General features: G+C 59.5%; 3 protein-coding genes across 4 annotated transcripts; 2 read left to right on the forward strand and 1 right to left on the reverse strand.

Annotated features, from left to right (window-relative positions):
- The first annotated feature begins 1646 nt into the window (after window positions 1-1646).
- Window positions 1647-3102, forward strand: APLNR (apelin receptor). The gene has a single exon (XM_056355042.1). The coding sequence runs from the start codon at window positions 1725-1727 to the stop codon at window positions 2835-2837; it is 1113 nt and encodes a 370-aa protein (XP_056211017.1). The 5' UTR covers window positions 1647-1724; the 3' UTR covers window positions 2838-3102.
- A 5837-nt stretch (window positions 3103-8939) lies between these two features.
- On the reverse strand, window positions 8940-11014 carry LRRC55 (leucine rich repeat containing 55). The gene is made up of 2 exons (XM_056354724.1): window positions 10115-11014; window positions 8940-10027 (listed from the first exon to the last, which is right to left on the reverse strand). The coding sequence occupies exons 1-2, from the start codon at window positions 10734-10736 to the stop codon at window positions 9792-9794; spliced, it is 858 nt and encodes a 285-aa protein (XP_056210699.1). The 5' UTR covers window positions 10737-11014; the 3' UTR covers window positions 8940-9791.
- Window positions 11015-15791: 4777 nt separating this feature from the next.
- On the forward strand, window positions 15792-25723 carry NLRP6 (NLR family pyrin domain containing 6). Of its 2 annotated transcripts, none has more exons than XM_056354854.1 (11): window positions 15792-16835; window positions 17266-17624; window positions 17844-17882; window positions 17972-19694; window positions 20128-20217; window positions 20568-20741; window positions 21843-22013; window positions 22245-22415; window positions 23328-23498; window positions 24125-24295; window positions 24992-25723. In XM_056354854.1, the coding sequence occupies exons 2-11, from the start codon at window positions 17306-17308 to the stop codon at window positions 25077-25079; spliced, it is 3117 nt and encodes a 1038-aa protein (XP_056210829.1). In that variant the 5' UTR covers window positions 15792-16835; window positions 17266-17305; the 3' UTR covers window positions 25080-25723. The 2 variants fall into 2 exon arrangements, with proteins under 2 accessions (XP_056210829.1, XP_056210828.1); XM_056354853.1 differs by having other exon boundaries at window positions 15792-16706; window positions 24992-25717.
- Window positions 25724-26088: the final 365 nt, after the last annotated feature.

Genomic DNA, 26088 nt, shown 5'->3' on the forward strand with positions numbered 1-26088 from the left:
TAGCACCTTTTAATTTTAATTCTGCAAAGACCGTGCTGGACTTGGCACCTCACCCTGCAGGGTTAACGGACACCTTTCCATCCCACTGGCCCGAGTCATCAGATACCTCATTATTCATTATCTCTGCCCTGCTTTGTTCTCCAGGCCAATGGCTTTGGGGTCCCCTTCAGGCAGATGGGTTGGTGGCCACCGTGGCCACCGCTCTGGGGCTCCCACTGGCACCCGACCTGCACCCCCAGTTCCTAGCACCTCTCCCTCCCGTACTGCTCGGTTTTGCTAATTTTGGAGACCTCTTGGAGCTTCCCCCCCCTGCATTTCAGGCACTGAATTACCCCACCCCCCCCACCCCCCCCCCTTTACACCACTTTGCTGGGAAAAGGGACCCACTGCGCCGGTGGGGGTCTCTAGGGGGCTTTGCCCTCACAGCAGCGGCACCCCCCAGCTCCATCCCCGCAGTTCCTCCACTGTGCCAGCGCCTGGGTGGCACTAACCTTCCCACAGCGCGTGACAGTGGAGGACAGCTCTGCCCCCCCCCCCTCCCCGGGCCTGTTGCCCAGCCCAAGGTCCCCCTCCCCCGCCTCCCCGGGCACTTGTGGCTTTTCAAATTTCACTTTTTGCAAAGTCCCGCTCAGCTTCTCTGGTGTTTTTCCCCAAAACAGTAATTGTGAGAGCTCAGCCCCGGTGGGATGATCCCGTCCCACAGCTTGGCTGTGCCCTGCTGCAGCAGGGAGCTTCCCTCCTCCTGCTCCCTCCAAATATTTTATTTTTGGGGTGGGGGTGATTTTTGTTCTTTCTTGGCTTGGCCAAAGGCATTGTTGTGTTGAGCTCCTGCTCCGGGCAGCAAAGCACAGAATTGGGGCGCAGCGAGGGCTCCCGGTTGGCATCTGGTCCTGCAGCAGATGATGCCTTAAAATGGTCTTTTTGAAGCATGGGGGGGAATCCTGGAGCTCCCCCTCCCCGGAATTTTACTAAACGCATAGTCTCCCCAGCAATGTTGTGCTCAAAACAGGGCCCCAGCAATGTGGGACCCTCCCAGCGCCATGACTGTTTGCAAAATGCAACCCCCTGGAAGCAAAATATAAAATCTGAAGTGCAAAATGCCAAACGCCAAATGCAACATCCCAAGTGCCAAACACCAAATGCAAAATGCCAAATGCCCCCCCCCAGCCCCCACACCCAGTGCAACACCCTGCTGCAAACTGCCCCATGCAACAGCCAAATGCGAAATGCAAAACCCCAGGCGCAGCCCCACTCCAATGCAAAATGCTGACTGCAACGCCCCTAAGGTGAGACCCCCAACACAAATTTGGACTTGCAGGGTGGCGGGTCTGTCGTCGGCCCTTGTGCCCTCCAGCCCTGCCAAGTCCCCCCTCCCCAAGCCACGGCACCAAACCTGGGCGCCAGTGGGGTAACTGGAATGCCCCAGGAGGTGATGGCCCTGCAGCAGGGCGACGGGGGTTATCTCGGGGGCTGACACTTTGACACTTGGGTGAGAGCTTGGTAAAACCCCCCAGGAAGGAGCCAGATGGAGAGTGGAGGGGGAGTTGTGAAATTTCCCACAGAGGCTCCCCCATCCATCCGTCCTGTCTCATCAAGGAGGAGGGCGGAGGAGGAGGAGGAAGGGGAGGTAACGCGGTGGGATCCGTTGGGCTGGGCTCAGAGGGCCGGAGGAGCTCGGTGAGCCCGGGATGAGCTGAGCTGAGCTGAGCCCAGCGGCCGGCGGCATGGAGGAGGCGGCAGACACCTACGCTTACGGGGACAACGAGACGGAGTGTGAGTACGTCGAATGGGGCCCCTCACTGGCCCTGCTGCCCACCATCTACCTGCTGGTCTTCCTGCTGGGCACAGCGGGCAATGGGCTGGTCCTCTGGACTGTCTTCAAGGGTGGGCAGGACCGCCGGCGCTCGGCCGACACCTTCATCGCCAACCTGGCCGCCGCTGACCTCACCTTCGTGGCCACCCTGCCTCTGTGGGCCGCCTATGCCTGGCTGGGCTACCACTGGCCCTTTGGCACGGCCGCCTGCAAGGTCAGCAGCTACCTGGTCTTTGTCAACATGTATGCCAGCGTCTTCTGCCTGACGGGGCTGAGCTTTGACCGCTACCTGGCCATCGTCCGGCCCCTGGCCACTGCCAAGCTGCGCTCGCGGGTCAGCGGGCTGGTGGCCACGGTGGCCCTGTGGGTGTTGGCGGCTCTGCTGGCCCTGCCAGCCCTGGTGCTGCGGCGGGCAGCTGCCCTGGAGGGGGACAACAAGATCACCTGCTACATGGACTATGGGGGCTTGGCCACCCCGGGGACAGAGGTCGCTTGGGAGGTGGGGCTGGGGCTGTCCTCCACTGCCCTGGGCTTCGTGGCCCCCTTCGCCGTCATGCTGACCTGCTACTTCTTCATCGCCCGCACCGTGGCCAGCCACTTCCGCCGGGAGCGGGCTGAGGGGCCCCGCAAGCGCAAGCGCCTCCTCACCATCATCACTGTGCTGGTGGCCGCCTTCGGGGGCTGCTGGCTGCCCTTCCACCTGGTCAAGACCCTCTACGTCCTGATGGATCTGGAGGTGCTGCCATGGTCCTGCAGCTTCCACGCCTTCCTCAACAACCTCCACCCCTACTGCACCAGCATTGCCTACATCAACAGCTGCCTCAACCCCTTCCTCTACGCCTTCTTCGACCCCCGGTTCCGCCACGCCTGCGCTGCCCTCCTCTGCTGCCGGACCCCTGGCCCTGGGACCGAGCGCTCCGCCAGCTACTCCTCGGGACACAGCCACCCCCCCGGCGGCAAGGGGGCACCGGTCTTGGGGGGCAAGCTGGACCCCGCCACCCAGGAGACGCTCTTCCGTGCCTAACCCCCCTCCCCAATCCACCCCCGGTGCCCCCTGAGCTGGTCTCCTTGGGGGGACCCACACCACCTCCTCCTCACCCCAGAGCCTGGCTTGCTTTGGGGACACACCCCCCCACTGGAAAGCCCTGCTCGTGGGAAGGGGAAACTGAGGCAGGGGCCGGGCAGACCCTGAGAGAAGCCCCTGGGGGGCTCGGGCAGGGGCGGCTCCCCCCAGCACCCACAGGGCTTTGTATTTTCTACCAAATAAATGAATTTTGGTTAAAAATGGAGCAGGGTGTGCACTGTTCCCTCTAGGGGGGTGGGATGGGATGGGATGGGATGGGATGGGATGGGATGGGATGGGATGGGATGGGGGGGACAGGCGATGTGGGGCGGTATCGGGGGGTGAGGGGGCATGACTGGGTTTTAGGGTGTGTATTGCACGTGTGTGTGTGTGTGTGTGTGTGTGTGTGCGCGCAGTATAGTGTCCCTGCACCCTGTGGCTGCCCGTGTCCCCTCCTGTGTACCCCCCCCGGACCCCTCCAGACCCCGCTGGGTGCTCGAGCCCAGAGCAAACTCTTGCTGGTCTCTTCCCCAGCACACACTTTGGAAAATGTAAAAATTCCCATCCCAACGCATCTGAGCATCACAGCATGCCAGGATGTGGGTGTTTTAGCACCAAAAGAAGTGCAATCCTCCCCAAGGTGTCCCACGTGGGGTGGGCACCTGCCTGCCCCAGCCCCCACCCCCCACCCCCCCAGCCCCTGCAGCTCTGATTGCATCAGGCAGCTGCCCTGTCCCACCAAATCCCATTTTCGGGATTTTCTCCTCCTTATCTGAGACCAGAACAAGCCCTGGGTGACACACCTCAGCGGTGTGAAAATGGGATGCTGATGCTATTAAATACCCATACCCCGAGGGATGGGAACAAGGGACAGTTCGGGTTTGGGGGGGTGGGGGTGGGTGGGTTTGGGCACTGGGCAGGGCACTGACCCACACTAACCCCAGATTTTGATGAGCCACTAAATGGCTCCTCTCCCACTTCCCTCCCTGGCCCCCACCGTTTCCTGAGGCTTCGCTCTAAATAAATCTTCCCCCTATTTGTTATTTACATCCTTCATTTACTCATGATGAACTATCCTGTCTCCTTGGCCTTTGTTCCTGCTTGGAAAGGATGCGGGATTCATTACTGGGTTCCTTGGGAAGCTTCCCGTCTGGGGGGGCTGCATTAACCTTCCTGCTTGCCACCACCTCGCTGGGGAGCCAGCCCAGCCAGAGCCACCTCTCCCCAGGGACGGCCCTTTGGCTTAGTGAAGTAAATAGAGGAGGGGGCTGCTGGGGGCTGTGGTTTGGATAAGCCACCCAGCCAGAGGGCTGGGAGCCTACGGTGGCTCTTTCCACCCTGGCTGGGGATTTTTGGGGTGTTTCCCCATGGTTCTGGTTTGATCTGAGAGCTGGGGGCCTCGAGGGGTGGGGGTGGAGATGCTGCACCTGGGGCCACGGCCCGAAGGGAAGTGTGGGCAAAGCGTGTTTACATTCAAGGTGCCTTCCAGGCTGGCTCGCCCTGGAGAAACCCCTGTTACTGCTCACCGGTCTGTCATTCTGTCAGTCCATCTGTCCATCCATCAGTCCCTCCCTCCTTCCAACCAGCCATCCAACTATCCATCCACCCACCGGTCCATCTATCTGTCCACCCGCCCATGCACCCCTCCCTCCCTCTATCCATCCTTCCTGCCCTCCATAGCTCCCTCCCTTCTTCTCTCCCTCTTTCTCTATCCCTCCCTCACACCATCCTCCCTTCCCTCCCTCTGTTCCTCCATCCCTCCACCCCTTCATCCCTCAACCCCTCCATCCCACCACCACTCCCAAATACCCCAGCACTAAAGGGGGTGGCGGGGGCCCCGTTTTTTGCTGGGGAGCCGGTGAGGCTGGTTTCCTCCCAGCGTGGTGGCTGGGCACGGAAATGGCTGCAGGGCACACTGCCAGCGGAGACAGGAGCCGCTGACTTTCTATCCGCCTCTTGGAGATTTCCCTTTCCCTTCCAGGAGGGAAATGTTTAGCTGAGGAGTCTCTGGGGGGAAATGCAGGGACACTTCAGAAAAAAACAAGGCTGGAGCCAGGGCTGGGGGAAGGCACAGTGGGGGCCTGGACCACCCGTCGGAAGGAGATAAGGAAGGTGTTGCCTTCCTGCAGCAGCGTGGCAGAGGAAAGATGAGGAGGGAAGATAGAGGGGGGACAGCTGAGGACCATGGTTTTGGGGGATGGGGAACAGGACCCTACCGAGACTTGGAGCATCCTTGGAAAACCCTGGGAAGGCTGGGGGATGGGGGTGTGCTCCCTGGGGGTCAGTCTGGGGATCCTCAATCCTGAAGAAGCGATGCTTTGGCTTGCTGCGGGTTCAGGCTTGGCTGGGGTCTGTGGGTCACAGCCAGATGTCCCCAAATCATGTGCCGTGGGGATGTGGCGCTGGAGAAAAAGGAGATTATTCTGCACAGGGACCTTTGGTTGGAGCTAAAAGCATGTGTGGGCTCCAAGGGGAAGGCACAGGGTAATGGATGAACGGCCAGCAGGGATGGGGATAGGGACAGGAACCAGCTCCCCACATCCCAGGGAGCCTCCCAGCCCCGAGCTGCTTTCTCAAGCCACCAAAAGGCCAAGCAGGCAGTTCCCCCCCCTCCCCCCACCCGCATCCCGCCTGGGGGTGCTGAAATAATTTGGTGTTGTGCTAAGCTGGGCTGATGTCCCCGGGTGTCCCCTTTGAAGTGTCCTCCTTGTTTACAGCCTGGCTCTGGGCTGCCTTCACACATCCCACCCCAAAGCAAATGGAGGGGGGACCCCTGCATCCCCACACCGTGGTGGGGAGGGGGCTGCCACTCCCATTTGTGCTGGGAAAACGTGGATGTGCTGAATTTGTGCTTCCTCACTGCACAGAGGAGCTTTTCCACTGACCTCACGGCTCAGAAATAGCTGGGAAAATGATTATGGGGTGAGAGGCGTCGGCTTGCGGAGAAGGTGATGGGGTGGTGCCATTTTAAGTGGCCCCTGCCCCAGTGTGTCCCCACCATGCCAAACCCTGGGCGACCCACCCGAAATCTGTGCCCCAGCACCCCCTGGGGGGACTGATTCCCCCCACCCCCCGCCCTGTGTTAGGAGCAGAAGGACCTTCAGGTGGTTGTGGCAAGTGCTGGGACTTTGGGGAGGCTAAAAGAGAGCAAATCGTGTCAGACGGAAGGAGTTTGGTTTTTTTTGTCTCTCCTGTGTTTCCAGGGGTTGGAGCACCTTCAGCCAGCCGGGGGGGTGAAAGGCTGGGGAAGAGCTACTGTGTGGGAGCCCTGAGGGGCCGGTTGTCCTCACGTCCCTGTGTGACCCTCCTGGGTTGGGGAGGGGATGGGGGAAGGGCATATGAGAAAAGTGGGGGGAGAGGTGGATGGAGGGAAAGTTTGGGTGGGTGGGCAGGTTTGGGAAGGGAGGTGGGGCTGGAGTATGTGGAGGGAGGGATGGATGGGTGCAGGGATGGATGGGGAGGTGTTGGGAGGGAGGGAAAGACGGGGGCATGTATAGAGGGAGAGCAGGAGGGAGGGATGCCTGGAAGGATGGATGGACAGATGGAAGGATGAAGGGATGGGTGAGTGGATGGATGGAGGGATGGATGGGTGGAAGGACATATGGGTGGATGGGCAGCAGAGGGATGGGCGGGTGGGCACTGGGACAGTGGGGTGACATGATGGGGGGCCAGCTGGCTGCAGCAGTCCCTGAGGACACACTGGGGGGTGCAGGGGTGCACGGGCACCCCACAGCCCCCACAGCTGGCGCTGCCAACACCCAGTGAACAGGACGGCTGGGGTGGGCAACAGGGGCTGCTGTTGTCCGGCAGCTGCCCCCAGCCCGCTCCCCTGGGGCCACCTGTGGCAGCCGGACATGGTGCAGCTGCTGCCCGACCTCTCGGCTCCAGCAAGTCAAAATAGCCCCCGCGTCCCCCCCTGCTCGCACAGCCCTGGGGTGGGAGGGGGGTCCTGGGGAGCGCAGTGACACAGAGGTGACCCGGCTGCCGGCAGCTGGGCCCCACCGGGGCCAGGAGCTGCTGCTGGAGGAATAACAGGAAGCGCCAGGAGGGGAAAAACACGGCTGATGCCTTCTGCAGGTTGTGGCCACCGCCTTCCCAGCCCTGCCGCCCGCGCACGCGTGTCTGCCGCACACACATGGCCCCACCACACACGCGTGTCTGCTGGACACGCATGGCCCCGCCACACACACGTGGCCCTGGCCCTGAGCCGGGCTGCGCTGATGCTCTTTATTGTTGAGGTTCGGCTCTGAAAAAGTGCTTGACATTTTACAAAAGTCTGCGGTTATAAAATGTGCTCCGTACAAAGACCGGGGAGGGATTCGGCTTTTCCACCTTCGCCTTTCCCATCCACCCATGCTGGGTGTTGTGTGGAGGGGGGCAAAGGGGAAGGAGGGAGGAGAGGAAAGAGAAAAAATAAAAAATAAAATAAAATAAAATAAAAGAAAAGAAAAGAAAAGAAAAGAAAAGAGAAGAAAAGAAAAGAAAAGAAAAAAAGAAAAGAGAAGAAAAGAAAAAAAAAGAAGAAAAGAAAAGAGAAGAAAATAGGAGAAAAAGAAAAAGACAAGAAAAGAAAAGAAAAACTAAAGAAAAGAAAAGAAAAAAGAAAAAGACAAGAAAAGAAAAGAAAAGAAAAGAGAAGAAAAGAGAAGAAAAGAAAAGCAAAGCAAAGAAAAGAAAAGCAAAGCAAAGCAAAGAAAAGAAAAGAAAAGAAAAGAAAAAAGAAAAAAGAAAAGAAAAGAAAAGGAAAGGAAAAGAAAAGAAAAGAAAAAAGACAGTCAATAAGATGGAAAGAAGGAAAGGAAAGGGAAGGCAAGGAAAGGTACAAGGAGAGAAACAGTAAACTAAAAAGACAAACAAAAGAAAAAGAAAAAAAGGAAAATAAAAGGAAAGGCCAAAGAGGCTGCGGGCGAGGGTGAGGCACAGGGGAGAAGCCAGGAGGGGGGTGAAGGGGCTGCCCCTTCCCCGGGTGCTCCCCAGCTCGCTGCTGGGCAGGTGGTGGCCCTGCAGCGGGGACACCCACCACGCGCCCAGCACCGTGGGGCCCAGCACTGGCGCCTGGTCCGATGCTGACGGAATCTGTCACCCAAGGTGCAGGGCGAAGCGCGAGGGCGAGGCCGTTTTTGCTTCGGAGAGAGAGAAAATGGGTCTGGCTGGAGAGCGGGGCACTGGGGAGGTGTGTTGGCTCTTCCTCCACTGTCCCCTGGCATGAGGCCGGGAACCGCCGGTGCAGGGATGTGTCTTGTCCTCGGCATCCAGAGGGTGCTGGGCGATGCCTCAGACTTACCAGAAAGAAAGAAAAAAAAAAAAAAGAAAAAGAAGAAAATAAAGAAAAAAGAGCCCAAGTGCCCCTTCCCAGCATGCGGCACTGGGGGCTGCTGCTCTCCTGTGGGCGAAGGGCTTGGGGGGTGCAGCCACAGTGGGGGTGCAGCCTCGCCATGGGTGCAGCCGTGCCTTCGGTGCAACCTCGCAATGGGTGCAAGCCCACTGCGGGTGCAACCTTGCTGCGGGTCCCACCTCACCATGGGTGCCATCACGCCATGGGTGCAGCCCGGCCTCACCACAGCTCAGGGTGGCCCATCACGGGACACCCGCCTCCCCCAGGGTTGGCACAGGACCTGGTGAGGGACTGGGGAGCCTGAGCGAGGTCATGTCCCCATGGGGTCTCACCACCAGCATAGCACCAGGGTGATGCACCCACCCTTCTGCCTCCACGCTGCTACCGGGGTTCCAAGCCCCGGGAGGTGCTCAGCAGTGGAGGTGGCATCACAGAGCCAGCACATTGCCTCATTATTCCCTGCTTTCCCCTTTTTTTGGGTTGGTTTGGTTTTAAACTGCACCCACATCTAGACTCTACCTTCATGCAGGGGGGGACAAGGTAAGAAAAATAAAACAACTCATGGGAAGACCCCTCCTGGGAGACGCTGTGTCCCCCTCAGCCCCACTCTCATGCCTGACGCGCGCTGGCTGCAGAACTGGCCACAAAGACAGTGTAAAACACACACACAGGGACAGCGGCCACCCCAGCTGGACAGAGGGGCCGTTGGCTTTCTTTTTTTTTTCCTCTTTTTTTTTTTTCTTTTTTGTCTTTTTTTTGGAGTTCCTTTTGCCTCCCAACCTTCCCACATCGGCAAGCAGGGATGAGGCGATGGCGTTCCCCAGCTGCCGGGCGATGCTCAGTGCCTGGTTTGGCCCGGAACCTGTGTGAGACTTTGGAAGAGAAAGGCAAAAAACAAAACGTGGCCAGGAAAGCCATCCCCGGGGGGTGCTTGCAGCTTGGCCTGCTGCCAGGTACCACGGCCCTGGTGCTGTCCCGGCTTGGTCCGGTGTCACTGGCACACCACAGGCATCCCCCAGGTCCCTCCCCTGGGAGCAGTGGTGCTGAGCTGGGTGCTGGCACCGGGTCCTGGGCTTGGACCCCCATCTTTTCAAGGAATGTGGGTGGGATTCGTGGGGGGTCCAGCGGTGCTGCCTTTGGGCGGAAAGCGCGGATTTCCTTGGTTGTCACCCCGGGAGGGTGGCTGGTGTCCCCCAAGGCACATGCCACTTTTTGGGGGTCTCTCACCCAAGCAGGGGGGGTTGCTTCCCAGCTGCAGCCCCCAGGTCCTATGAGACCCCTGTGGGACCCCATGCCACTGCCCTCACCAGCCCTGGGCAGTGGCAACAGGAGGCGGGGGGGTCTGAGCTCACGGTGCGGGTGGAACAATCCTGGAGGGTGCCTGCCAGGGCAAAACCTCCCCATTTTGGGCCAAAAGGAGGAGGACGTGTCCCCAGGTCTCCCCTGCCATGGCCAGGCTGATGTCTCGAGGACCACCCCAGCCGGGGGGGGGGGCGGTGGGAGGGGACGAGGACAAGGCACAGTCAGGTGCCCCCACCGGGCCATCCGGGCTGGGGGGCTGTCGGCGCTGCTGGCAGTACCTAAACGTCCTCGTCCTCGCTGGCCTTGCTCCAGCGGTGGCAGCAGTTGGCAGTGATGCCCAGCAGGAAGTTGGTGGCCACCGAGGCGATGGAGACGACGAAGCCGACAAAGGCGATGAAGAGATAGTCGTCCAGCGTCAGCGTGAGGTGGCAGGCCTGGAAGCTCTCCTCCGTCAGGGAGAGCAGGGGGGCTCCCGCCACCTCAGGGGGGGCCCGGCACTCAGCTAGCTGCGAATCTGCCGGGGGAAGCGGCATCAGGGCCGGCCGCCGGAGCCCCGTGGTGCGGGCGGGTTGGGGGTGGGGGGCGCGCGGGCGGCACCTACCCGAGGCGCAGCCCTGGATGCGTCCCCGCAGCCACTTGAGGAAGGGCTCCATGGCGCAGCCGCACACCCAGGGGTTGCCCCCCAGGCGCAGGCCCACCAGCCCCGGCAGCCCCTCCAGGGCATCGAGGCTGATGGCCGACAGCCCCCCGTAGCTGAGATCCAGCTCCCGCAGCTGGGCCAGCCCGCGGAAGGCATGGGGGTGCACCCGCCGCAGGCCAGGGTTGTGGCTGAGGTCGAGGCGCAGCAGCCCGCTGGCCTCCAGGAACATGTCGGCAGCCACCAAGCTGAAGTTGTTGTAGCTGAGGTCGAGGTGGGCCAGGCGGCGAGCCCCCAGGAAGAGCCTGGCCGGCAGGGCCGCCAGAGAGTTGTTGCGCAGGTCAAGGGCCCGCAGCTGGCCGTAGCAGGCCAGGTAGCCCGGCGGGATGCTGGCGATGCGGTTGTGGGCCAGGCTGAGGTTGCCGGTGTCCAGCGGCAGCTCGGGGGGCACCGAGAAGAGCCGCTGCCCGCTGCAGTCCACTGCCTGCCCACGGCACGTGCACAGCACCGGGCAGCCCGCCCCGCCGCCCGCCACCACTGCCACTGCCGCCGCCGCCGCCGCCACCAGCCAGGGGCCCAGCAGCATGGCGGGGCGGCGGCAGACCCCCACCCAGCGAGTGCCGGCGGGGAGGCCCGGACCCTCACGGGGCCATCCTGCCACGGGGAAGGGACCACCCGCCTGGCTCACGCTGAGGGCCGCCGGCAGCGGCAGCGAGCGGGGCCAGGCTCTGGGCTATCAGCGCGATGCTCCAGGCATCCCGGCGACATTCGGGGGGGCACGTTAAATCGCCCCCCGCAGGGGCACGGTGGTCTGCGAGCCCTGGGGTGCTGGTGGGCACTGGGCCGTTCTCAGCTGCCTGCGAGGAAGAGGGGCAGCAGAAAGCCGTGCTAGCCACACGCATTGCTGGGGGGGCCGCGGCTCGTGCAGCCTGGGGTGGCCGTGTGGGGCACCCCCGCCTTCCCCGTGCCCCCCCTGCCAGGGCCATCCTGCTCCTCCAAGCCCCCTCCCCTGGAATTTCAGCCAAAAAAAGAGCCCCCACACCTCTGCTGACCTTGGACAGCTCATCCTGGCCAGCAGTGGCAGCAGCTGGGGGGGGGGGGGGCTGCTCCCCAGCCTGCCTGCCAGCCCCCTGCCACCACCACCTCAGCCCAGTGCCAGGGACACCCTCCCCTCAGCTCTCCTGTGGGGATATCCCCCTCCCCAGCACCCACCCATGGTGCCCACCGAGCCCGCCCTCGCCTGGCCATCTTTGCTCTTTCCTCCCTCACCCCTGGCCTTCTTGGCTCCATCCTCTCCCCACCGCCCCATCTTACCGGCACGGTGGGGATGGACAGACACACACACACCACACCACATACACCCACCCCACCGGCCTGGCCACCCCCCTTCTCCACAGGCCCCCCGAGCCCTCCGGTGGTGCCAGGGTCCCCCGGGGTACTCACGCTGGCCAGGAGATGAGCGGGGGCTTGGCTCCCTGCGGCCGCCGGGCCTGGGTGGTGGGCCGGGGGTCCCTGGGCAGCCGCCCTCACCCTGGAGGCCGCCAAGTTGGGAGAGCGGCTCCTGCAGCAGCGGCCAAGGCTGCTGCCGAGCCTGGCAATGGGAGCAGGTCTTTCCCCACCTCCTTCCTCCCCTCCTCCTCCTCCTCGTCCTCCCTTGTCTCTCTCTTTCTCTGTCTCTTTTTTTTTTTTTTTTTCCTCTTTTTTTTTCCTTGAGGGCCAGATACTGACGTTTCGGTGTCTCTTAGCAACTGCCTCCACATCTCTGAGCAACAGGAGAGCGGGATGTGGAGCTGCCGGAGCAATGGAGACATGGAGATGGCAGCGGGTAGAAATGCCCCCACCCCGGGGACACCCTGGCCAGGCTGGGGGGACCTGCACCCAAAGGGCTGAGGCATCCGAGTGAGATGGAGTGGGTAGTTCCCAGCCCTCCCTGCACCCCTGGCCCTGGGGAGGCATCCTCCGTGGGATGGGGTGATTCAGGGTTTCCCAGGCTCTGAAAACAGAAACAAATTACATATCGGCAGAGGGGAAGAAGCAGGCAGCCTGCATCAAACCGGGAGCGATGTTTCCTGGCTGTTTTCACCCTAATGCATCCAGGCCGCCTGGACCCGCCGGCTGGGGTGGGGTTGCAGCGGCGGTGGCTGCAGCAGGGATGAATGCGTTCCCATTTAAAAGCCTGCCTAACCCAGCACACAAACCCCCTTCCAGCCTGCTATAAGCTGAGATGTGGGTTTTGTCATTTTTATTTTTTTTTCTCCTGGAAAATGCCTCAGGTTGACACTGATTGTTTCGCTCCACACGAGCTGAAAATTTCTGTTTCCCTTCTCCTTTTGGATGGGGAGGGGACGGAGCAGGTTTTAGCGAGCCGCTCTCCTCCCAGTGGCTGGCTTTTTACCACAGAAACAGCCCTTTCGGATGACAAGGATGCCCATGTTTTAGCTCTGGAAACATCGCAACACCATGGCTATGGCGTTTTTGGAAAGGAGGCACTTTCAAAACCCAGCCTGCCTGCATCTGGGGAGTGTGCGGGGGGTTCCTCGGTTTAATTTTCTCCTGCTGTTTTCATGGAGTTGTTCTTTTTCCCAGCTGAAACCACCGGCCCCGCCTGATCCCGGTATTCCAGCAGCATTGCCCAGGGGCTGTTTGCTCCCCACTTCCCGTGGGACGGCTCCTCGCCGCCGCGGCTTGCAGCCAGACGGCACACAGCCGCCTCTCCGCGCGGTGGGTATTAATTGGCGATGCTCGGTGCCTGAAGCCCGGGCTCCCAGCAGGCTTCAAGGGAAACTCCAGGAGCTGAATACACCCAGACATCCCAGGAGCCAGCTGCAGCTCAGACAGATACATAATTAGAGATAAGACCCAAGCCTGGCTGCAGATCTCTTCCCGGCATCTATTAGCGCCGAGTTTTTTTCCACTCCCCCAGCCTTTTGGACTATGTTAGCAGCAAATAAACCAGCAAATTACCCTGGCTGGGGCTTGTTTGCAACGGCTCGTGGGGCCAAGTGGCACTGTAGAGCTGGGTGGTGGTCACAGCCATGGTGGCTGGGCAGCATCCCCAAAGGAGCTGCCAGCTGCTCTCCTGGATCCAGGGTTAGGATGCTCGCCTTCGGGGTGGGAAGGAGCCCGGGCTGCCCTCCACCAGCTCGCCCATGGAGCCCTCCTGTGAGAGTCCAGCTTCATCGGAACAGCATTTCTGGGACAAAACCACATGCAGGAGGGCGCTGGCCTTTTGGATGATCACTCCAAGCTTGCTTCCACCCCCCTCTGTTTTCAATTTTCCTTCCCCCTCCCCTTTTTCCAGGAGCTGTGGCAGTAAGGCAGCCCCCGCCCCTGCAGCCGGCTCGCCGAGGCTCAGTGACCCTGGCCCCCAGGAGCTTGGGATGGCTCCAAGGACCCTGGATCAATAAATCTGCCTTATACTCAGGGCTTTGTCTCTTTCAGGGCAGGCAGCATCTGATAGCTTGTTTCATTCAACCTGTATGTGTTCAAGCTTTGGAGAGGAGGAGGAAAGGAGAGGAATGTTTGCATCTCTTCTTATGATGGGTGGTCAAAGCTGTTACAAAGAGGAGCTCCCCCAGCCACCTCGGCACATCAGCAGGCAGCACAGCTCTCGGTTGGCAGCCTGAGACAGCAGCAGGACACACGGTCCTTCCCACAGCACCCTCCTGGCCCCCAGCGTTGCCTCTCACAGCCCCAAGCCAGGCCGGTTGGCTGCTGTGGTGCCCGGACCAGTGCCTCTGGCACTCAAAACCAAAAAAGGTTTGCTGTATTTGCCTCCACTGTGAGCACCTGGGCATGGAATGGGACTGTGGGAGATGCCGGAGGCTAATGTCTTCCCATGCCGGGGAGTGATGGGGAGGGCTCGGGCATATTGCCAGTCCTCTCCTGGCCCCCACTGCTGAGCGTGCCCATGAGGGGCCAAGGCTGACTAGCAGCATGGCAGAGGGCTGGGGCTGCAGAGAGGGACGGAGCCGTTTCATTTCAGGCTGCTGGTGAGGCCCCATTCCCGTGTTGCCAAAAATTGTAACCACAAAAACTCTCCAGGCCGAACGATAGTTTAGAAAGCCCACCTTGGTTTATTGCAGCGCTGGGGGCGTGGGGGATCTTTCTTCCTAGTATGCACATCCAGCTACTGGAGAGCACACGTGTGCAGCAGAGCACTGCCGTATTTGTAGCACACTGGGTACCCATTTCGTTCACACACAGGACTGTTACACATTTGTCACTTCTAGTGCAAACAGCACGCACCCTCGGCACACCACTGGAGCTTTCTGCCAGCCCTGCATGCTCCCCAGGTGGGGGCTTGCCCTCTCTTTGGGGGCTATTTGCATCAGAGGTCACGATCTCCCACTGCCCACAATTACCTTTGTCCTACTTCCAACTAATTTTCTGTGGACTGCAACACCTTACCAGCTTGGCTCCTCTTGCGGTCACAAGTTTCTCACTTGTAGCTTCTTTCTGCACAGTTTAGGTAATGGTGGTCTCTTCCCCATCGGCTGGTGGTTTCCCAGGGCTGCCTCCCATGGCTAGAAGCCCTTCCATTCACCAGTTTTGACAACTTGAGAGGGGTGAGTCAGCTTGACCTAAACTTTATGCACATACCTATTTAACATATAGTTCAACGCTAAAATATAGTTCTGTTAAGTCGGGAGCTGATGCAACACACCCATGCCGGTTTGGGTGGCAGCTGCCAAACCACAGCCGAGCTTCTCCCCTGGGGGCAGGAGGTGCACAGGAAGGGCAGCGGGTGAGCGCCGCAGCCTGCGGCTGTGCCGAGCAGACCACCAAGCAGGGCAAATGCCCATCCACCCTGCAAAGCCTCGCCGCACCCACCGTGTGTCCGGCTGCTACACCACCGATACCTAAGTGATAACGTCAGTGCTGAGCAGGACTGGCTTTCAGTTTCCCCAGCATCACGCTTAATACATTAGACCAGTCCTTGACTCTTTTAAAGAATAAAATGCTCCACAACCGTTAATGAGTTTGCACTAATTTAATCCAGCCTGAATGCCATCGCGGTAAAATGAGTAAAACTCGGGGAAAAGGGAGCACCCCGGCATCCTGGCAGCAATAGGGCTTGGTTTGACTTAAGTTTGGGTGTCTCTCCATCCAAGATACATTTTTCCTTCGGCTGATGCTCTCTGCAGTCATGAGCTGGTGGCAGAAATCCCAAACCCAAAGTGGGTTTCGGAGTTGAGCCTGGCACGTCCATGCCAAGGTGAGGAGTTACAGCTTTGAAGTGCTTTGCCATGGGTGAAGCAGGTCTTGCTCTTGTGGGATTTGCCTTTGCACCGGACGGGTCACGGCTGCAGCAAGGGCAGTTGGAGCTGTGTATCCCCCTGGGATACTTCAGTTTTGCTGTACACACACCGCTCACATCGGCGCCCTGGTGCAGGCAGCAGCCGTAGGTGAGCCAGTGCCTGCTCTCCACTGCCTTTCACACCCTACACATCACTACCTCCTGCAAAGCTGCTGTGGAGGCATTTTTGCAGTTTCAGTCTCAGAAAGAGTTGGGGTTGTTTTGTTTGGTGCCCACATACTCCTGCCTGTGCCTTGCTCGGGGGCCGCAGAAGCATTTTCCGGGGTGGGGGCTCTGCCGCCTTGCCCCCCTCCACCCACCCACTCACCCACCCATTCGGGCCCCCTCAGCACCAGCCACGTTTGCCCCACAGGTTGTTGCACTCTGCAATCGAGCTGCTCACAGCTGTTTGCTTACAGCTCAATTTCATTGCCAGGAGCATGCAAAGGGCTGTGTGGGGGTGGGAATGTGGGGGTGGGGGTTGCAGCCCAGATTCAGCTGCCTGAATTTTCTCTTCAGAGTGGCTCCTCAGGCTGCCCCTTCCTCTGGCAGCAGCTCAGGTGGGTCCCACTAGATTTTAGGTCTGTTACCCATTCAGCAGCCTCAGGTTTTTTAAGTTTTTGAGGCTTTTTGCTTGACCAAATAAACTTGTGGTGTGACCTGTTCCCAGTGCAGGACCCCCCTGCCTGTTGAAGCACTCTGGGGAGAGCAGAGCCACCTCCATCACCTGCTGAAGATAGTGATGGGCCACCAGACCGACGCTTCCCTGGAGGTGGGATGCCAGAACTGATGTTTGGCTCCGTGGCAGGATGAATTTCAAGGCAGAGTGGTAAAAGTCACTGCCTACCCTTGGCTGGGCCAGGCAAGGGCTGTTTTTGCTTGCTGGCATGTTCCCATCTGAGTTGGGCTTGGCTGCAGCTGAGCCGGGCGCCGAGGTCCCTGTGCCTTCAGTGCAACCCTCTGCTGCAGCGTGAGAGGGAAGGAGCTGGATCTAAGAAGAAAAGAGAAGAAAAGGGAAAAACAGATGAGGCACAGAAAGGACATGAAGTGTGAGAACCTTGACCTGAGAGGGAAGGAAACAGCAGCACGCTTTGAAAAGTGAAACTGCTGGTGCAGGAAATCGGCGCCCTTGTGCTGCTCACCGGCTGGGCTCTGCCCGGCCACCACAGCCTCCGGCCGGCCCTGCAGACCCACCTGCCCCGGCCGCACTGTACGGCCTTGCTCCGGAACGGGGCCAGCTGCCCGGCTGTGACCCAGGTGGGACATTGCTGGGGACACAGTTATCCTTGGGGACATGGCTCTCCTGGGAGGGATGTTGCTCTCCTAGTGGGGACATGGGTCTGTTGGTGAGGATGGTACTCTCCTGGTGAGGACGTTGCTCTTCTGGTAGGTCCACTGCTTTCCTAGTGGGGACACTGCTTTCCCGCTGGGGTATGGCTCTCCTGGAAGGGACATTTATCTCCTGGCGGGGACATAGCAGTAGGGACACTGCTTACGTGGTGGGACATGGCTCTAGTGAGGCTTTGGTGGCAAGCCCCTGGGTGACTGCCCCACTGCTCCTCGTGCTGGTGGGGAGGGTTTGGGCTGGGGGAGCAGGGGAGGGACAGCAGGCAGGAACCATGGTGCCTGGCTGGGGGCAGCCAGCCCCACAGCCCTGGTCCCCAGGGAGCAGAGCAGGGAGGATGAGGCTGGGGGCAGCGGGGGCCACAGCTCCCCTGGGGCAGAGACAGCACGACCAGGATGGGGCTGCATTGCAGGGCTGGGGGGGGGGTGTCTTCACAGGATGATTTCCCCAAACCTTGTCCCCCCATCACAGGCACGGGGCTGGGTGTTAGCCGGGTGTCAGGGCTCTCCCCATGGGGGTGCGCAGCAGCAGGAGCTGCGTCCCAAGTGGGGGCAGCCCCCCGAGCACTGCTGGGGAGCTGCTGGTCCAGGCCCTGGAAGACCTCTCAGAGCTGGATTTTAAAAAATTTCGGCATGTGCTGGCCCGTGGAGACCTGCAGGGCAGGAAACCCATTGGCTGGGGGCGGCTGGAGAAGGCTGGCTGCGTGGATACCACGAACCTCATGTTGGATTTCTACGGTGAGGAGGCCGCCCTGGATGTGGCTGTAGCCGTCTTTGAGCGCATCCAGCTCCGCAAGGCTGCCACCCTGCTCCGGGAAAGCAGAGAGAAAGGTGGGAAGGCTGATGCAGCATTGCGTGGGGTCCCGGGTACTGCATCCTGGGGGTTACGTCCACAACATCCCGTGTTTGGGGCCAGGAGGATGCTACAGAAAGGGTGGTGGGTTGGAGGTCCTCGTACCGGGGGCTGCTTCAGGTAGGAGGAGATGGAAGAGGATTTGGTGGTGTCAGGGTCTCAGCAGTGCTGCCCACTAACACCGCTTTCTCTTCCAGCCCTGGCGCCCGCTGCTGTACTGGGACCATCGTCACCAGGTAGGTGCCGGTGGGGAGAAGTGGGGGGAGCTCTGCTGCTGCTTGCCTGGTGGTCTGCAGACATGTGAGGTGGCCTCCCACCCTTCCAGATTACCAGAGGAATTACAAAAAAGCCATAAGCCAGGCATACAGCCGCATAAAGGACCAAAACGCCCGGCTGGGTGATGACGTGAGCCTGAACACCAGGTACTTGAAGCTGGTAATCGTCAACAAGCACCTTGATGAAGAGGAACGGGAGCATGAGATTGTGGCCATGGGACAGAGGCATGCGGAGCTCATGAAGGAGCAAGCCAACTCCTCCATCGCTGTTGGTGACCTCTTCAAGCCCGACCCTGATGGCTGGACCCCCAGGGTGGTTGTGCTCCTGGGAGCTGCGGGTGTGGGCAAGACAATGACGGCCAGGAAGATTGTGCTGGATTGGGCATCTGACAAGGTGTTCACAGAGTTTGACTATGTCTTCTACATCCACTGCCGGGAGGGTAACCTCCTCACCAGCCAGGCCAGCATGGCCGACCTCATCACCTGGTGCTACCCTGGCAGCTCTCCACCACTCTCTAAGATGCTGGAGCAGCCAGAGAAGCTCCTGTTCGTGATTGATGGCTTTGATGAGCTCCGCTTCTCCTTCGACCGGCCCCAGACTGAGCTGTCCTCTCAGCTCTGGGAGCCAAAGCCAGTGGAAATCACCCTGAGCAGCCTCTTCCGCAGGAGGCTCCTGCCCGAGAGCTCCCTGCTCATCACCACGAGGCCGGCCGCCCTGCAGAGACTGGGCAGGTTCCTGGACTGTGAGCGCTACGCTGAAATCCTGGGGTTTTCGGAGGCAGAGAGGAAGGATTATTTCTACAGGTTTTTTGGAAATGAGGAGCAGGCGGCTGCTGCCTTCCAGTTAGTCAGAGGGAATGAGGTGCTCTTCACCATGTGCCTGGTGCCCATTGTGTGCTGGATCGTCTGCACCGTCATGAAGCAGCAGCTCAGATGCACCGGGGGTCTCATCCAAAGCCCCAGGACCACGACGGGGATCTACATCCTCTACCTTTCTGCCTTGATGCAGTCTCTGAGCGGCCAGCTAAAGAAAGGCATGCCCAGGCTGCTCAGGAGGCTGTGCTGCCTGGCGGCCAGTGGCATCTGGAAGCAGAAGGTCTTCTTCGAGGAGAAGGAGGTGCAGGGGTACATGCTGGACCAGCGAGAAGCTCTCCCGCTCCTCCTCAATGAGCACCTCTTCCAGAAGGACATCTCCTGCGTCAGCACCTACAGCTTCATCCACCTCAGCTTCCAGGAGTTTTTTGCAGCCCTCTTCTACCTGCTGGAAGATGAAGGGGAGGCAGTGGAAGCCCCCACCGGTCCTACCAGGGATGTGAAGGAGCTGCTGGAGAGTTATGGCAACTCCAGGAACTACTTCATGCTAACTGTGCGGTTCCTCTTCGGGCTCTTAAATGAGGAACGCAGGAGGGAGCTGGAGGAGAAGACTGGGTGTAAAATTGCCCCCAGGATTACACAGGAATTACTGGCATGGCTTCAAAACAGCCAGAAAACAGCCCTGGCTCTTCTGATGCAGAAGACGGCGGTGATCCGCGAGCTGGAGGTCTGCCACTGTCTGTATGAGCTCCAGGATGAGCAGTTTGTGGCAGCCGCCTTGGATCCTTTCACGGGGGTGTACCTGCGAGGGCTCAACCTCAAGCGCTTCGACCAGGTCGTCCTTTCCTTCAGCATAAAAAACTTCCCCAAGCTGGAGTCGCTTGACCTGGGGCACTGCTCCTTCCTGTGGGATGACCCCGAGGACTGCGGTGGCCCGCAGCCAGCCAAGCAGGCATGCTGGTGCGTAGGGTGCTGAGCCACAAAGTGGTGAATCCCTTAGAGCCCAAAGAGCTGTGATGACCATGTGGAGGAGCCCGCAGTGGGGCCAGTCCTCCCACTGCACCTGGAACGTCGGCAAGGGCCTATGGGTCTAATCTGGGGATGCAGCCAGCGGCCACAGAGCAATATAGGGGTAGGAATAGGAAATGGGATAGTGATAGGGAGAGGATAGGATAAGAATAGACTGGGACTAGGACTAGGAATGGGATATCATAGGATAGAATAAAATAGGATAGCATAGAATAGGATAGGAATGGGATAGCATAGAACACAATAACATAGGCTAGCACAGAATGGGATAAGAATGGGGATAGGATAGGAATAGAACAGGAAAGGAATAGATTATGAGTAGGAATAGAAATAGGAGTACAATGCACCTCTTATTTGTTTTCAGGGAAAAACAGCAAGAGGAGGGGAAGCAGTCACCCATTCACCTGCTTTGCCAAGCCTTGGAAAAGTCAGACTGTAAATTAAAGAAGTTAAGGTACCTTGCTCTTCTCTGCCAGGTGAAATAGGAAAACAAGCCAAGCCCAGCCTCTTCATGGCTGGGGACGAGAGTCACCTCTGCGCAGAGCCACCGAGGGCCTGCCACTGTCAGGGGCCGCAGGCAGTGGCCGGTGTCCTCGCTGCATGGGGGGGGTGGGGTGACCACGTGCCACCACAGCTCACCACGCGGCAGGGTGGGCTGTGCCCCTGCTCCCGGGAGGCCATCTGTGAGGGTGGTCGGGTTGGGGACATCATCCGTGGCGGCTGTGTGAGTGAGGGGTTGGGTGGTGCATCCGTGTGGCCGGGCAGCTGTGCCGACCCCGTGGCTCCCCTCCGCATCTCTGGCAGGTTTGATCAGTGTCAGCTCACAGGCGCCTGCTGCGCCGCTCTGGCCTCCGTTCTCAGCACCAAGCCCACGCTGGTGGAGCTGGACCTGGCTGGCAACAAGGACCTGCAGGACGGTGGTGTGCAGCTGCTGTGCCGGGGGCTGAGGCGCGGCGCCTGCCAGCTGCGGATGCTGCGGTAAGGGATGGTGCCAGCTCCAGGGGGCTGCGGGAGTGTTCGCCTCTTCTCCTCGCCAGCCTGGGAGAGGAAGGAAAAAAGAAAAAGAAATGACAGAGGCCCGTTTACCGATGCTGCTGGTGCCGAAGATGGCTTGAGGCATTGCTGACCTACTTGTCGCGGGGGCCTGACCCTTATTGTTGCCTTGTCCATCAATATAATTTAGTTCCATGCCTCTGCTAGGGTGCTGTAGGGAAGTAAGAGAGAGAACTAATTTTCAGTGCCGAGGCTAGAGGAGAGGTGTCTGCTACCATCCCCGCTGTCTGCTTGTCTGTGGCTGCCTCAGTGCACCCCAGACATCTTTCCCCTGGCTCTTGCTCTGCAGCTGCGTGTGTTTTTGGGTCCCTGTGTGCTGTGGCAGGAGCAGGGCTGGCCACACACCATCCAGAAACATGTAACTGCAGAAGCAGATTCAACCCATGGACCATTTCTGGGAAGGGGATGAACCATCCCTTGGTGTCTGCATTTTCCCTTCTGTGTTTCTAGGGGGTGTGTTCTCCCATTTTCCCCTGGTGTAGATTCAGACTGGACAATGAGATTTGAAAGAGGAAATCTCTCTGAAACTTCAAAAGTGAGGCAGAATAATCTCACCCATTCAAGCAATATTAACTGTTTGGCCTCAGATCTTTAGTCCCTGGTTGAGCAGATGCTGCCTGGTCACCTTACCTCTCCATTTCCACGCTCTGGCACAGCGGGATTGCTGCCAGGTACCTGGCTGCACTTTGGCATTTTTTCCTTTAGAGTCTGAGGATCTGGGTTGTGTTTCACACTCTGGAGTGTGTTTGTGCCACCCTCAGCATTGCTGCACCCAGGGATGCTGAACAAGGCAACATGGCAGCAAGCACCAGATACTGGCGTGCCAGCCCCGGGGGAGGATGGGGAGAGGGCAGGAAGATGCTCCCCGCTGTTTTCCAACATAGTGAACCCAGAGCCATGGCAGGAGCCCCCTCCATGCCTGGGCCCAGGCAGGGGACACTGCCCAGGACTGCTCCAACCTGGGGTGATGGAAGGGAGGGCGGCAGCACCGGCGGACAGGCAGCCTCACCACTGACTCTCCTGCAGGTTGGGCTGCTGCAACCTTACGGCCACCGGCTGCAAGGACCTGGCTGCTGTGCTGGGCACCATGCCCAGCCTGGTGGAGCTGGACCTGAGTGACAATCCCTTGGGGGATGGCGGCGTGCAGGAGCTGTGCAGGGCACTAGCAGGACCCAACTGCAGCATGCAAAGGCTCTGGTATGGGGTGTCGAGCTGGCAGGCCCCGCTCTGTTCCCAGTAGACACCTTTGGGGTGGGATTGTGTGCAGGGTGCTGCTCTGTCCCTCCTGAGCAACGTTGCTCTCCCTGAGCCGTGCTAATCAAACAGCCTGACTGCATCCCCAGGCCCAAAAAGCAGCAGGTGATTTTTGGAAAGAAGTGGCTTCCAGGGGATCGAGCCCAGCTTAACCACAGCACTGTCCCCATGCAGGCTGTGGCGGTGCCAGCTGACCAAGACAAGCTGCGGGGCTCTGGCCATGATGCTCCCCACCAGCCCCAGCCTGACGGAGCTGCACCTGAGTGACAATGAGCTGGGAGACGAGGGCGTGCGGCGGCTGAGTGAGGGGCTGCGGGATCCAGGCTGCCGGCTGCAGAGACTGAGGTGGGTGGCTCCATGGGGGACATTGCTGGGTGGGCACCTCTGCAAGTGGGATGTCCGCAAGTCAAAAATAGAAAGCAGTTGCTGCCTGTTGCTTGAAAGATGTAACATGCTCCTGGGCTACACAGCACTGTGCTGGCTGCCCTCCTAAGCCCTGCAGGGCAGAGGTGACTGCCATCTTTCACCAGGGCTGCCACCACAGGGACAGCTCTGGCTGTCCCATCTGCCTTTAAACTTGAGCTTTTTACCCCCTTTTTCCTCTGGAGTGATGAACGAGCTCCCTGTCAGCCATTCTAGGTAGCAGAAAGCCAGGCAGAACAGGCTGCGGAGAGGCTGCACGGCAGGAGTGGTAAAATTGGAGTTGGCAGCGTTTCCCAGGGCTCAGGCAACAACCCCCAGCTGCGCAGACCCCCTGGGAGAAGGGGGCTGGGTGGGCCGGCGGAGGCACCGAGGCAGGGTAGCTAGCTGGGGTGGTGGGCAGCACTTTTGCTTTGAACAGTGTCAGAGCCAGAGGAGGGGGACAGGTGATGCAGCCCGTCGGTCTGGCAGGGGTTTTAAGCTCCTGGGCTCCAGTAGTGATGGTGAGCCAAGGGGAGGGGGCTGCAGTACCCCTGGGTGGGAGACCTGCCTCTGCTGGGGCAGGTGGCAGCTTTCTGGTCCTGAAGGACCCGAGAACCCCCTAGCCAGTGCCTCCAGGGGGCTGTGGGTGCTGCCCACACCTGTAACGACGGGAGTCAAAGAGGATAAACCTACAAGATTTGGCAAAAGTACAGAAGCGAGGTTCCCTGAGGGCAGGGGCCCCGTTGGCCTCAGGGCAAAGGGGTGGTTGGTGTGGAGGGGGGGCTGTGGGCACTGTCCCTGCAGTTCAGAAGGCAGCCGTGATGAGGCCCCTCTCTTCTGCCTGTCCCCGTGCAGGCTGTGGCGGTGCCGGCTGACAGAGGCAAGCTGCAGGGCTCTGGCCACGATGCTCCCCGCCAGCCCCAGCCTGATGGAGCTGCAGCTGGGGGACAACGAGCTGGGGGACGAGGGTGTGCGGCGGCTGAGTGAGGGGCTGCGGGATCCAGGCTGCCGGCTGCAGAGACTGAGGTGGGTGGCTCCCAGAGGGTCCCTGGGGGACAATGGTGTCTCCAGGGACCATCTGCGACTTGCCTGTGCTCCCCCGGTGAGTCCCCTTGTGGCCGGTCACCATCCTTCCCCAGGGCCGTTCAGACATCAGGTCGGTGTGACAGCTTCAACAGGTGGGGTGCTAACAGCTCAAACCCATAGAATTATTTACTTATTATCTGGCTGAGATTGTTTATGGTCACCCAGATGAGATAACTAGGATTTAAAGCTCTCCCAGGCGCAGCAGCAGTACCCTCACTGCTGTTAGTCCATCCACCAGCACATTTCGGGTGCGCGGTCCATAGGTGTTTGCTCCTTAAAGATCACCCCGATTGTGGTCAGTGGTTGTGAGAGGTCATCAGGGGTACCCCAGCCAGGAGGAAGCCCAGCCCTGCTGTGCCCACCTGAAGCGATGTTGCGCATTCTGGGGAGATTATACCCAGCATCAGAGACCTCACAAGAAGCCTAGAGCGAGTCCTCCCTGGAAACTATTTCCAGGCATCCAGAGGACCTGGGGCGGGTGGGCAGGCGGCACTGGCAAGGCTTCTGGCTGTGCAGGAGTGTGCACGAAATGGCCAAACATCTTTCTCCAACCGCTTCCCTGGCAGCCTGTGGCAGTGCCAACTCACCGATGCCTGCTGTGGGGACCTCGGTGCTGTGCTCAGCACCAGCCAGAGCCTGGAGCAGCTGGACCTGAGCGAGAATGACCTGGGAGATGGCAGCGTGCAGCTGCTGTGCGAGGTGCTCAGGCACCCTACCTGCTGCTTGCGGATGCTGTGGTAAGGGACCTTCAGCTCCCCGGGCATCACCTCAGCTGCAGTGCTCCTCCAGCTGCAGGGCCACTCCCCGTGGGGCCTAGGACAGGCCAGGCATGACGTGACCCTGCTGCAGCTCCTAGCCCACCCTGTGAGGTCTGAGAGCGTTTTCTGTGAAGCTACAGCTGCTCCAGGTGCCCTTCCCCAGGACTGCACCGTGCTGGGCAGCTCGACCCGGAGAGGCCCACGTGGCAGCCGGCTCTGTCCTGCTGCCCCACCCCCCACCTCTACCAGCTGCTCACATCTGGAATTAGTGTGATTAGACCCACTGCCTTCCTAAAGCAGTTGGCACTGTCTTGGGACATGCTGCCAATGCATGTGGGGACATGTTTCCTCAGCCCCAAAGCAGGCAGCAGGGGTAGCCACTCCGTGCTGCTGCTGCCCTCATGCAGCCAAGGGAGCGGGACCGTGGAGCCCAACATGGAGCTGTGGTTACCCCACCAAGGGCTCCATGGACCAGCCCTGAGCTCGGTCTCCCGCACGCTCTCTGCTTGCTGAAGTAGAAGGTGGCAGCTGGCACCAGGGCCAGCCAACTCCAGAAAAGAAACCCAAGCTGGCTCTGCTTTTTGTCCTTTTTTTTTTTTTTTTTGACTGTGCAATGTCACAGCCAACAGTCAATAGCTTGGGGGGGGTTAACCTCTTTCCTTCTCCTCTCCAAAGGCTCAAGAAATCAGGATTAAATGAAGAGCTGTCACAGACACTGGCTGCGCTCAAGGCAGTAAAACCCAACCTGTCTGTGCACATGTGACAAGCAGGACTTGCCTCAGCGCTCACTGACGGAGCCTGCACTTATCTTAAGAGAGGAGGGGTCTGGGAGAGGTTTGTTCTGTTCGTGAGAGGCCCTCTTGGTGCTGAAAGCACCTTCCCCCAGGCATGGCCAGGTTCTGGCTCAGCCTCCTCAGGAGCACAGGGATTGCCACTTAGAACTGAGACACATTTGTGCATTACAGGTCCAGACAGGACCTCCTCCAAGGTCCTGAGTGGGGGGGAAGGAAAGGGAGCTGAGGCCATAGGGAACTGGGGTGAGAAATGGATCAGTCTGAAGGTTCAGTGTTTGGGCCCCAGCTTTGGGAATGCCCAAAACATGCCTTGGCTGCAGATATTTTTATTTGCTCCTCGCACTTCATATGCTGTGATTCTGTATTTCTGTCTGGAGCTCCAGTTGCCAAGGTCTTCTCCCTCTCCTTTTTGGCCATTTAATTATTGTGAACAGTGCTTCTATTATACCCATGCTAAATAAACACCCCCTCCCAGAAACCTCTTTGCATCGTGACATTTCTGCTCGCTCCTCTATCAGCAGCCTCCAGCCCAGGCAGCCCCAGGGATGCTGCCCAGTCTCTGGTTTCTCTCCCACCACCAGGAGCATCACGGTGCAGCCAAATGGAAAGCTGGATTAACAAAGCATAAATCTGTTTAAAGTTCCCGGTCACCCTGGGGACCAGCACAGCTCTCACCGTGGGTAAGAACAAAGCTTTCCTCCCTGGCCCCGTGGTGCTGTTCTGGCGCTCAGCCCCAGGCCTGATCCCTGTGTCTGCTGAGGTGACACCTGGGACCATGTTCTGTCTCTGTAGCCTAGTCCTGCTCAGTGCACAGCCTTCACCAGAGCCCTCCGAGCAGCAGAACCAGCAGCCCCTTCCCCAGGCACCAGGAGCACAGAGAAGGAGAAGTGACAGGGTGACAGTGCCAGCTGCTCCCAGGTCCCTCCACCAGCTTCTTGGCCCAGCCCAGTTCAGTCTCTGAAATTGCTTCACAGCTTG

The sequence above is a fragment of the Falco biarmicus genome, chromosome 10 (genome assembly GCF_023638135.1).
Source record: "Falco biarmicus isolate bFalBia1 chromosome 10, bFalBia1.pri, whole genome shotgun sequence".
Lineage (NCBI taxonomy): Eukaryota > Metazoa > Chordata > Aves > Falconiformes > Falconidae > Falco > Falco biarmicus.